This window comes from Eptatretus burgeri, chromosome 4 (assembly GCF_056783735.1).
Source record: "Eptatretus burgeri isolate ZD-2024b chromosome 4, Ebu_testis_v1, whole genome shotgun sequence".
Classification (NCBI taxonomy): Eukaryota; Metazoa; Chordata; class Myxini; order Myxiniformes; family Myxinidae; genus Eptatretus; species Eptatretus burgeri.
This window is the reverse complement of record NC_140964.1, coordinates 133338822-133352292: the sequence shown is the minus strand read 5'-3', so window position 1 is coordinate 133352292 and position 13471 is coordinate 133338822. Positions and strand designations below refer to the sequence as shown.

Sequence of the window (13471 nt, the reverse complement as noted above, 5' to 3'; positions counted from 1 at the left end):
GTTCAGCGAATGTTATCCAAATTGCTGCGGAGTTTAAATCTATCAAACCACTCTCGAATCTATCGACTGGCCATAAACTTCTCTTGAGTAGACCGCTCGCCTTCCTGCTCTTTACTTCATCGTGTAAACTCAGCGCCTTAGCCATACTTACTGCCTGGATTAAAGGCATTTAAAACACACCGATTCATATTCTCAATCCAGGAGGATAAAAGTCTTTAAATCTTCTCCATTAAACTGCTCTGAGATCTCTTTAATTTTTTTGCACCTCCAGGGGTCATGGACTGACGACATGTTTTATGTTTTTTTTTTTTCTTTGTTCTTTACAATTGTCCTTCCAGATGACAACTTTCAGCCAAATTCACACTTATCAGGTGTGGCACCAACGCGCGACTCCATCCGCCTTAATAGTTTCAATTTCAGTTCCAGACTGATGATGTTTCTTGACACTTTCAGCATAATTCCCAAGGCATTTTGGCGCAATTATCAATATGGTGAGGCACCGAGCAGGAAGCCATCAACGTGTGTGTTGATTGGTTGAGAGGAGACGTGCTCAGATTGGCTGCCAGCGATGTCAACACCAGTGGTCGTGTTTCCGGTCAATGCAGTGCATATAAAATTGTAAATACGTTTGACACGCTTGATGGATCGAATAAACTTAAGGTAATTAAATTTGAATATTTAATTCTCGCAAAAGTGAATCTGCGCAATGTGGGATATAACTGTGTGTGTGTGTGTGTATGTGTGTGTGTATATATGTATATATATATATACACACACACACACACACACACACACACACACACACACACACACACACACACACACACACACACACACACACACACACACACACACACACACACACACACACACAAACACCTCCCATGCTCCTCTAGCCGAAACTGCTGCATAAAGCAACAAAGAAGGCCTACACAAGGAAAGCGTTATGCTGTATCAAATCCTTCCCAGAGTTCCTCCACAGCAATAAAGACATTCACCAATAGCACATACATGCGAATCCCAACGCTTCACACCCCCTCTGGTAGATATTGTTGCGGTTCTCGGAACCACATGCATACAACAGATAGTTGTCCCGAGTCAGTTATGCCATGAATATACGTGCAGATAGACCCCTTCCTTTTGTGTAGTGGGAGGACAAGGGAGTGCGTTGCGATGGGCTATTTGTTTTGGTTTATTAAATCATTTTTCCCTCCATTCCACTTCCCACTCTTCCTCTTTTCACTCCTGAGGTAAATCTGCCTGCTTGCCCCTCGTCTCGTCTACCACAGCGTGTAGCACGACGATCCACCGTGCCCTCTGTCTCACTTGCCCCCTCGTCTCATTTTCCACAGTGTGACGATCCACGGTGCCTTCTGCCTTGCTTGCCCCCTCGTCTCGTTTACCATAACCGTGTACCAGCGTCTACCCGAAACCAGACATGTGCAGCGAGTCACGCAGTAAGGTGTGCGGGCTGCACCAGCATCAACCCGAGGCCCAGCCCAGGCTGGCGGACCAGGTCAGGGGTCGGGGCCAGTCGGAACGCCGACTCAGGCGATGGCGTCGGATTCGGCATGGCCCCTCCCCCGAGCTCTGGGCTCAAAAAAAACACGGATAAATCCTCTGTGTAAGTGAAGAATTGAGAGTGTGTGTGTTTCACGCTGTGTCTCCTGTCCTCGAATCTGCCCACGTCACGCCTGGACGGCGCACCTCCTGTTCCTTGGCTCCGCCCACACGATGTTGAACCACCTCCTGCCTCTCAACTCCACCTTCCTGGTCTCGCCTACTGCTCCACCCTCGCCGTCTGGACTCCTCCCTTCTCCACTCAAGCTCCTCCTGTACGGAACACGATCTCCACACGTGCGGCTGTGGCCAGTACAATGCGGCTATTGCCGGGTGCCGCACCAAGGAGCATCCCTCCCCCGAAACACCTAGGTACCGAAAACTATAACCTCAACCCCCTCCCTCCCTGGCTGCAAAAGTCCTTTTTCTTCATTGGGGTTTCTTCTTTTTCTGTGTGTTTGTCTGATTGTGCTGACGCCTGTCTGTCAAGTAAGCCTGCAGAAGATCTTTTATTGTTGTTACTGTGAATAATCTCGCGTCAAGTCTGCACTGTGTCTGCTTTGGTAAGTTGCTTGTATAATTGTCACCCCCCCCCCCCACACCCCTCTCCTCTCTCCCTGTGTTACATACCCAATAAACCTTTGTGCTTTTCCTGCTTTTCCATGCTTTTCCTCACTTGCTGTAAATAAATAAGTGTTGTAGACATGTTCCCAGCTCGCCTTTGTCTTTTCCCTCATTGGTCTAGCATGGTTCGAATCCAGGTTTAGCCAGGTCTTTATTCCTAACGATTTGTTCCTCCAACGATGCGTGCCAACTTTAGCCGGTACGTCCTTGGCAGTGTCACTCGGCTGCATCCGATCCGGGTCGAGTGATCCGGTTCAGGCAAGGCGTACTGAGGGCGTGGTTCCCCGGTGGTTAAACCGCGTGGTTAATTCGGTAACCCGATTCCATTATCGGGAGGACCCAAGGTCATGCGGTTGAAGTATTGGCGTCCACGGTCGGTTAAGCGATCCGCCACATCACGGAATTATCCGTACGCTACGGCCGACAATTCCGGGGAGTCTGGTGGGAACAGAGATAGCTCCCCCCACCTCGTGGTCTTCTCACCCGACTCCGCCGGCCCACAACAATATATATGTGCAAGAAAGAAAAACCCTCCCACATCTATCACCTATGAATGGAGGAAAAAAAACAATCAGATCTCACATAATGAACTAAACCCAGGTGGCTAGGATTATATAAATAAATTGACACCCTCATGCAGTTGCTTCTCACTGAAGAAGCTGCATAAAGCAACCAAGAAGGAAATGTGTCGGCCTTCTTGGTTGCTTTTCTCAGCTTTTAAGACAAGAAGAGTCTGGGAAGTGTCAATTTATTAACATAATCCTTGCCAGCTGGGTTTAGTTGATTAGGTGAGAGCTGATTGGCTATTCCCTCCATTCACAGGTGAGCGATGTGGGTTGGTCTTTCTTTATTATTTATTTATTGACTACTTTTGACATTTGCATGTGGTACATGCTTTGGAGCCTCATTGGTACGCATTGCTGTCTGCGCTGTTCCTGATGATTCACCAAATAAGTGATGAAACCGGTCTGGCAGCTGAGGGGTGTGTTGCATTGGTATTTTCATGTGTGTATGATGTGTGAACATCTTTATAGGTGTGGAGGAACTTCGGGAAGGGTTTGAAACAGCAATGCGCTTACCTTTCGTTGGCCTTCATGGTTGCTTTATGCAGCTTCTCTGGCGAGAAGAGTCTGGGAGGTGTCAATTTGTATGTATATATACATATATATATATATATATATATATATATATATATATATATATATATACATATATATACATATTGTTACAGGCCAGGGATCGGCCGCCAACCGACTGCTCTGAACGGAGCCGCAAGTTGAGTCGGCCCGACCGATCGCCCGGAATATAGATCGCCGCCCGGATAACTCCAAGCGACGGATCCTTGTACAAGAACCGAAATACGCCAATCGGCAGATCACGTGGGGTAGGGTCGATTGCCAATCTTCATTGTACCTAAATACCCACGTGATCCAACTACCGGGGTATTCCACCCTCGACGGATCTCGTACGGAACAAACCGCCGAGGAGAGCCTGTCCTTGCGCGATTCCGAGTGGCGTAATCGCCGAGAACCGTCGGTCCAAATGTCCCCCTATTACGGCAAACCAACGGCTTTCTAACTCCCAACAAACGAAATGTTCAGTCAATGAGGGAATGGATGAAACGAGCAGGTTTACATTTACACAAGGACATTTATTATAATGAAAGACGTATGCAATTAAATAAGCAACAAAAGAACTACAACCGTCTATAAGCAATTATTAATGTACAGTCACTTACACAGTTTCACTTACGGGACTCGGCGCCACAACATTCATTCGAAAGAAAAGCAGGAAAAAGACCCCATCAAAGGCAATGGGGTCAGACTGGACCTCTTGGGTCTTTATGGCGTGTGACTTGGCAGACCGAACGAGTCCCACGAGACCGTCGCAGGTTACCTGCACCCTCGTGGTGTCTGGCTTGGGCGACCCGCGACGTCCCGTCCCCACAGCAGCTAGCGTAACCGCGGTCGAGCTCGGGCCTTCTCTGTGGCAGGTGAGCTCTCTCTGGCTCTCTCCACACGAATGCGCTTGGGTGACCCGCGATGCTCCTTCCCCACGGCAGCTAGCATAGCCGCGGTCGAGCTCGGGCCTTCCGTGTGGCAGGCGAGCTCTCTCCGGCTCTCTCCACACGAACGCACGGTTTGTGCGACACAGCAGGCAAGGCTGCGCCTCCAGCTCGCATCTCCTTCGCGACGCCCGGACTTCCACGCAACTCATTGGCTTCTGTCTTCCTCCCGACTCCCCCAAATGCCGAAGCGAAAAGCTTCCGAAGGCCTCAAGCCAAGCAAGCCAAGCAGGACCCGATGGCTGAACGACTGCTCTCTCCGAAGCAAAAAGCTTACTCCTCCCACGGGACTCAGCACACGAACTCTGCCCACGGGACTCCCACGAACTTAGCCCTACCACGGGACTCCCACGAACTCTTTTGGGACTCTTTTCGAACAAAGAAAATATGTCCTCTTTATCCTTTGCACCCCCTCCCCCGCTCAACCACAGGTGGGAGGGAGTTGTTGACGTCACCGCAGGGTTCTTCTTCCTCTTTGCAGAAGAGGGGGAGGGACGTCTCCATTGTTTCGTTTCCCAACTATAAAATCGATCCGCAGCGCATCTTATCGATCTCTGAACATTTAAACAATGGAAGGTGAGCTATCGAGGGAACATGCACTTATCGACATAGCTGACTCAGGGAACCTGTATGTTGTGTGCAATGGAATTCCAAATTCGTAACACAGCAATGCGCTTACCTTTCGTTGGCCTTCATGGTTGCTTTATGCAGCTTCTCTGGCTAGAAGAGTCTGGGATGTGTCAATTTGTGTGTGTATATATATATATATATATATATATATATATATATATATATATATATATATATATATATATATATATATATATATATATATATATATATATATATATATATATATATATATATTATATATACATAGATGTATAGACATAGATATTTCCATATACAGTATATTTGAAGGTTGAGATGGAAGAGGAGCTTTGAAAAAAAAGTCAGAAAGCTCAAAATCAACTAAACGCCTGTTTGTGACAATGCTTTTAAGTTTGCAGTCCCTTCATGATAAAATTAGCTCCGTGACTTAATCTGGCTGAAGATACCAGTCTTTTTTATTGTTACGTAAAATAAAAAAAACTGAGTTAATCTCAAGAACATTGCCATGTCACTATTCGACTGTCAAAAGGTGATACATTTGTTGTCAATGTACTTGATAATTGAATTTTAGATGCCCTCAGGAAAACTCAGAAATGGTAACCCCAAAATATTCGAGCCACCGCTCCCTGTCCCCTTCCCCACTTATTACCATGTAAAAAGTAATATGAATTATGAAAATGTGGAACAGCTATATCATTCCAATGGATTGTTATTCAGAATTCATTGCTGTATGCCCATTTTCCCTTTGTTTGTGTTTATAAACCATCAGGTGAATTCTGTTACAAGTCCTACACACAGTTCTCCAACCTTTGTCGGCACAAGCGTACACACACAGCCTGCAGACAACAGTCTATCTGCTCCTCTTGTTCCCAATCGTTTCCTTCGCTCGCTGCCCTGGCCAAGCATCACCGCTTCTGCATTACCACTACTATTGTGGAGGGGAAGCGAAGGTTTCCATTCTCATCAGAACACCATGTGGCGAACCTTGATGCGCTGCCATCTTCTCCATCTTCTGGCGAGCTCGCTGGCAGTGATGGCGAAGCATCTGACAGCACAAGCGAACAAAGCTGGAAGGAGTGCTGGCCATCTTTTGTCAGCTCCCCGAGTCCCATCGATGCAATATCTGAACATTCTTTAGGCCAAATAGACTCCCTCGGTCCCTTCACCTGTCCATTTGAGGCTCGTTTTACCTTTCCATTTCTCCCTGCTCAAGGACTACCCTCATATCCTCTCGGCGACAAAACATCTCAATCACCATTTCCCCTTCCCCGATCCCACTACCTCTTGCCAAGTCCATCATCAGGTTTCTCCTTCAGCACAAAGGTCCAAGAGAAACCGCTAGATTTGAGTACCGGTGAAAGGAAAGCCAAAGCCATTGCATTTATGCCTGATTCATTCCTCGACGTCTCTCACAGGCTTACACATAATTCCTTAGTACAAATGAAACCTTCTTCATTCCTCTACATGGATCCCATTTACAGGTGCGTTTGTTTCTATGACCACTACAGTCTTATTACATTGTTTATTTTGATTATTGAATTAACACTGAAATGATTTTACAAAAATAATCAATTTTCAAAAGATAATCCTTTGTAAAGCTACGAGATGCATGAGTCCTATTGCACGGTTTATAAGTCCCCGTTGGACTTAGTCCGAAAAGGGGGCTTATGGATTTGGTCTCGATGTTCGTTTCTGTGCACGCATGCTTCCGCAACCATATCTCAGGCATGGTATGGACCGATTTTATTCATACCTGGCACAAAGGTCAGATTGTCAGGTCAGGTTCGATCTGTGACCTGCTACAGGTACCATGTAAACCTGTACTAACCTGTTCCATGGTCGGGTTGTCGGCGACTAAACCGTCTCCCCCACCAGGTTTTCTGGTGAGGAGGGTGTTTGGATATGGACACCCAGCAGGATTAAAAACAAAACCTGTCAAAGGGCGGAGGAGCTCCTTGTGAGCCAACGGCCATCCATATCTAGTGCCCAACTGTGTCTGCGGACGTCCTCCTGCAGTTGGGTTACTTCTTATTAGGAGGTTGGTGGCAGGATTTGCACTCCAGCCACCGTAAAACGCTTCATTCCGCAAAACGCAAAAACGCAAAAAATCTGAAAACCCACTCCGTGGGAGTACCTCCTGTGCAGCTTCCCTTCGCAGGGCAGCTCACCGGATGATGGGATTGGGGCAAAGCCTTCGGGACCCCCAATCTTTGATAGGAGGGAAACCACGGGGTAACATCCCTGGGTCAGATTGCGGGAGAGTGTGTCGGAGTGGTGCTGAGGTGTCGTCCACCAGACGGCGGTCTCCTTGGGTTAACCTGAGGCGGTCCCTTCGGGTGGGTGCCTGGAATGTCCTATCCCTAAGAGAGGATGATCACCTGTCTCTGTTATCATCTGAGCTCAAGCGTTTGGACATCGGGATTGCAGCTCTCTCTGAGGTTCGGAGACCGGATTGCGGCGAGATAATGGTGGGTGGTTACACCTACTATTGGTCTGGTCGCTCTGATGGTTACCATACCCAAGGAGTTGCTGTAGCTGTGTCCAATAAGCTGACCCCAATGATAATTGAGGTAACACCGGTCAACGAGCGTATTATGAGATTAAGGATTCGTCACTCCTTAGGTGTCATTTCTCTGGTCTCTATTTATGCTCCGACTGAGGCGAGTGATCTTACCGTGAAGGACACATTCTACGCCACACTCGAGTCTGTGGTTGATCAGTGCCCCAGACGAGATACACTTCTAGTCTTGGGGGATTTCAATGCATCGACTGGAACTGATAGGGATGGTTATGAGGTGTGTGTTGGTCCCCATGGGTCAGGAACTATGAACCAGAATAGCACTAAGTTCCTTGACTTTGCAAGAAGTCATGGACTTAGGGTGGCTGGTTCATGGTTTCAGCGCCCGCAAGCTCATCGCTGGACTTGGTATTCCAACGCTGGCGGTGTGGCCAAGGAGATTGACCATGTCCTCATTGACGGTCGTTGGAGGATGATCCAGAACTGCAGGGTCTACCGGAGTGCTCAGTTCCTCAATACTGACCACAGGCTTGTTGTAGCAACTCTAAAGCTGCACCTTAAATCCTGGAGAATGGTACCATCCCAGCCTAGGCTGGATGTTGCCAAGCTCAGGGATGAGAGAGTAGCTGAGGAGTTTGCCAACAGGCTGAGTGGACACTTGGGGGGTCTGGGTGCTTTGGGGGGTCCTGAAGAGTTGTGGAGCACCTTCAAGACCACCGTCCTTGATGTTGCCGGTGGATGCCTTGGAGTTCACCGCAGGGCAAAGAAGAATTTTGTCTCTCAAGGGACACTGGATACCATTGACCAGAGTCGCAGGGCCAGGCTGAATGGCAGAGCTGAGCTGTTCAGGGAGCTGAGGCATAAAACTGTACGTGCACTGAGGGTGGACAAGGAGGCCTATGTGCGAGGAATCTGTGAGGGGGTAGAGCATCACCTGTGGACAGGTGATTCTCGTCCCGCTTACAGGGGAATTCGCGCATTACGTTCATCCAAGCCCATCCCTCGGAGCACTGCAGTTCGAGCAGAGAGTGGTAGGCTCTTGACAGAGGAGTCTGAAGTGAAGGCCGGCTGGGCCGGTTACTTTGAGCGGTTGTACCAGGCTGATCCCCCAGCTGTCGAGTTGGACGTCAAGGGTGTTACAATCCCTGTTGCTGACCCTCGAATCAACTGTGGTCCACCATCGCTTGTGGAAACACGGGCTGCGGTGAACCAGTTGAAACGGGGCAAAGCTCCAGGGATCTGTGGCATCCATGCCGAACTTCTCAAGGCTGGTGGAAATGCTGCACTCGCGTCGTTGCATGCAGTTTTGTGCTCTGCCTGGAACACAGGCATCATCCCAACTGACTGGAAGAGGGGCCTTGTTGTCCCTCTCTGGAAAGGGAAGGGTGATCGCCAAGACTGCAACAACTACCGAGGGGTGACGCTGCTCTCAGTGCCGGGCAAGGTCTTTGCTCGGATAATTCTTGATAGGGTTCGCCACCATCTGCTTGAGCACCAGCGTCCAGAGCAGTCAGGCTTTACACCAAAGAGGTCAACGATTGACCGTATCCTTGCACTTCGTGTCCTCACCGAACGCAGACGAGAGTTTCGGCAGGGGCTGCTTGCAGCCTATGTTGATCTCTGTAAAGCGTTCGATTCAGTGAATCGGGATGTCCTCTGGAGGATTCTTGGTCTTCGTGGGGTGCCACCAAAACTGATCGATCTGATGTCTGAACTCTACTCTGGTACTGAGAGTGCTGTGAAGTGTGGTGGTACCATCTCTGACTTATTTCCAGTTGTTACTGGAGTTCGTCAGGGGTGTGTACTTGCCCCCACACTTTTCAGCACTTGTATGGACTGGATTTTTGGGAGGATGTCGGAGAGATCAAGTTGCGGTGCATCGTTTGGCAATGTCAAGATCTCGGACCTTGATTTTGCAGATGATGCAGTCATCTTTGCGGAGACTTTAGACATCCTCTTGGGGGCCCTCGAGGTGCTGAATGAGGAGTCGGAGCCGTTGGGATTACGGATTTCTTGGGTCAAAACAAAGATCCAGGCTTTCGGTGACATCTTGGATGCTGCTGTCCTGTCTGTGTCTATTTGTGGTGAGGATGTTGAGGTCGTGGATAGATTCACTTACCTTGGCAGTGATATTCATGTCTCCGCAGGTTGTGAGCCGGAGGTCAATAGACGTCTGGGTCGGGCCTGGGGAGTCATGGATTCACTGGATCATGGGGTGTGGCGCTGCCGGTACCTGTGCGGGAGGACGAAAGTCCGAGTCTTCAGGTCCTTGGTACTTCCAGTCTTGCTCTATGGGTGCGAGACTTGGACTTTGACCAAGGATCTGAGACGGAGACTTAATTCCTTTGGTACCAGGTCTCTTCGGAGAATCCTTGGCTATCGCTGGTCGGATTTTGTGTCCAACGAGCGGTTGCTGAGAGAGACTCGGATGAGATTTGTTACCTGCATAGTCCGTGAGCGTCAGCTGCGGCTGTATGGACATGTGGCTCGTTTTTCCTGACGCTGATCCTGCTCACCAGATTCTCTCAGCGAGGGAGTCTCATGAGTGGAGGAGGCCAGTGGGCCGACCACGTGCCTCATGGTTGCAGCAGGTTGACCATCATCTCAAGGAGATGGGGATGGGCCTGGCATCTGCCTGGGGGATGGCCAGACGGAGGCCCCTGGAGTACCGGCGGAAAGTGGACGCAGCGACGCGCTGTTCTGGCACATGCTCCCATACCTGACCTGACCTGGCACAAAGACAACACATGATGGTACACATAAGCGCATCATTTTCTTTCATGATACGATCAAAGATGGCCGACTGGCAGCCATTTTAGTTATTAAACAAAAAAAACCCAATGTTGACCATTTCTCCGAGATGCATTTGCGGACGTTGATCAAACTTGGCACACAGATAAGGAACGATGGCTTTCATATGCATGTAATTTTTTTTTTCCAGATCAGATCCAATATGGCTGACTGGTGGCCATTTTGTAACTTAAATGTGTCCCCAACCATTTCTCAGACATGCAATTTCCCATTTTATTCAAACTTGGCACAAGCACAGTACACGATGGACTACACATGCACCTCACTTTATTTTGTGATCTGATCAAAGATGGCCGACCGGAAGACGGGTGGCCATTTTAGTTGTAAATAAATATGGGCTCGCCCTTTAACTCTGTTCAGCAAAATTATTCAAGCAATGGGGGCTGTTGAAGAATTAATTTTGTTGTGATCGTTGTGGAATTCTGCAGCTGTTGTGGAATTTTATTCTTAACGTTTTAGCCGACTCAAATGTAAATCCTGTAACTCAAATCTGACAGACACCGAGTAATTCACTGTCCACAACAGAAGGTACTTTACTTCAGAGAAAAGTTTATTTTACTTGGTACCAAGGAGTTCAAAGAAACACTCAGACGTAAGCATCCACAGAATTATTTCTTCACCCCTTCAATGAATTTTTCACTGATATATATATATATATATATATATATATATATATATATATATATATATATATATATATATATATATATATATATATATATATATATATATATATATATATATATATATATACATACATTGGGAGAGTGGAGAGGGTCTGATAAGCCTTAGGCAAAGAACTTCAACTGCAATACGTGTCTTCTAGGTGAAAAGCGAATGATGTAATCATGGCAAAAGTTGGTGTCATCAACCAGGTCACTTTGTTCCATAGCAAGACATTCCTTGTATCAACATTTAGGTCAAAAGACTCTTGGCTAAAAGGAAGCATAACTGACATTACAGCATAAACATTAAATTTATAAGACACCAGCAACGATTAAAATTGAGAGTACATTAATATAATTATTTTCTCCCACAGGGCTATGACATTTTATGTCTCTTATTTTTTCCTTGTTTGATTGCAGAATTAACGCTGAGTTTATTTAACAAAAATAATCAATTTTTGAAAAGATCGTGCTTTGTAAATCTCCGAGATGTATGATTATTAACCTCTGCCATCTTCGAAGATGGATGGAGGTTACTGTTTTCACCCCTTTCTGTTTGTTTGTTTGTTTGTTTGTGAACAGTATTACGGAAAAACTCCTCGACGGATTTCGACGAAACTTGGTGGGGGGTTAGGTATGGTCCAAGGATCATGCCATTAAATTTTGGACTTGGTCCCCCCCCCAAAAAGAAATTTAGAGAATTTTTTTTTTTGCATTACATGTTTTAAGTGATTTCCAACCCCCCCCAAAAAATATTGTTACCCCCCACCCCAAAAATAGAGAATTTTTTTTTGCATTTCTACATGTTTTAAATGATTTCCAACCCCCCAAAAAATTACCCCCCACAAAAAAAATTTAGAGGAAAAATTTTTTTTTTTGCATTTCTTCATGTTTTAAGTGATTTCCAACCCCCCCCCCAAAAAAATTGTTCGAGAAAAAATGTTTTTTGCATTTATACATGTTTTCAGTGATTTCCAACCCCCCAAAAAAAATTGTTACCCTCCCCCCAAAAAAAAGAAAAATTTTTTTTTGCATTTTTGCATGTTTTAAGTGGTTTCCAACCCCCCCCCCCCAAAAAAAAACATTGTTAAAGAAATTTTTTTTTTTTTTTGCATTTCTACATGTTTTAAGTGATTTCCAACCCCTCCCCCAAAAAATTGTTAGAGAAAAAAATATGTTTTTTTTTTTGCATTTCTACATGTTTTAAGTGATTTCCAACCGCCCCTCCCCCCAAATAATTGTTAGAGAAAAAAAAATTTGCAACTTTTTTTTCAACAAAATTTCGATTTCTTGTTTTTTGCATTACAACATGTTTTCAGTGATTTCCAACCCCCCCCCCCCCAAAAAAAAAATGTTGGAGAAAAGAACTATAACTCTGTCAGCACTGTTGACATCATATTTAATGAATAAGATATAAGGTTCACTTGAGTGACCCAGCAGTATTGGCGGTGGAGGTTTTGCACTCTCCCGAGTGCTCCCCCTCTAGTTTGTACTTGTATAGCATCCTGAATATTATTCAAAATTATTTAGTAATCATTCGCATCCATTGGGCTTTGGTCAAAACGGGGGCTTATGGATTGGGTCTCGTCCTTCCATGCGTCAATCTGTTCGCAACCATATCTCAGACATGTATGGACCGATTTTGTTCAAAATTGGCACAAAGACAAGACATGATGGTATACATATGCGCATCCTTTTGTTTCACGAATCGATCAAAGACGGCTGACTGGCAGCCATTTTAGTTGTAATAACCGGATGTTGACCACGTCCTCAACCATTTCTCGGACATGCATTTATTGATGTTTTTCAAACTTGGAACATGGATAAAGAATGGAAGCTTACATCTCCACATCTTTTTTTTTTCTTTTTTTTCCAAGATCAGATCCAAGATGGCTGACTGGCAGTCATTTTGTTACTTAAACGTGCCCCCAACCATTTCTCAGACATTCATGGGCTGATTTTGTTCAAGCTTTGCATAAGTACAGGACATGATGGCAAACACATGCACCTCACTATATTTTGTGATCTGATCGAAGATGGCTGACTGGAAGACCTTTCCATGGGGAATAAGAGCGATCTGATGATGACATCATTAGTGAAGTTGTATCCCAGTTAAAATTCGACAAGTAGACTGCAGCCAAATGATCGACTGTCCATGCTGAATAAAGTTTGATCACCATGATATCATCGGTCACATGGTTTGGCAGCCATCTTGGATTTACCCTCAAACCTTCAAAAATCTTCTCCAGAACAGCTGGACAGATTGAGGGGAAACTTCACAGAAATGTTTCCCATGACATGGAGATATAAGGATGATAAAAAAATAAGTGAAAAGTCACGTGGTTCAGCAGCCATGTTGGATTTAAGAAAAATATTAAATCATGTTTTATTGAGAACCAATTATCCAATCGAAGCAAAATTTACCAAGTGTCATCTCACTATATGCCTGCGCACAATGTGGAAATGATGACATCATCGGTCACGTGGTGTGACGGCCGTATTGGATAGAAAAACGAACCTTAACGGATCAGAATGAAACTTCACACACGTGGTTCTATACCCAATCTTGGGCAGATTCCAAATTTTCAATTCCATTGGTCACCTGCTTTGGCAACC

The 13471-nt window shown here is 46.0% G+C and overlaps 1 protein-coding gene across 5 annotated transcripts in view; it reads left to right on the top strand.

Moving 5' to 3' along the window:
• The window catches only part of LOC147029158 (uncharacterized), a 117491-nt gene that overhangs the window by 87372 nt on the left and 16648 nt on the right, over positions 1-13471 (top strand). For all 5 annotated transcript variants that reach the window (XM_085876267.1, XM_085876270.1, XM_085876266.1 and 2 more), the window contains one exon: positions 5631-6342. In XM_085876267.1, coding sequence (XP_085732393.1) covers positions 5631-6342 — 712 coding nt within the window. The remainder of the gene's footprint in view (positions 1-5630; positions 6343-13471) is intronic.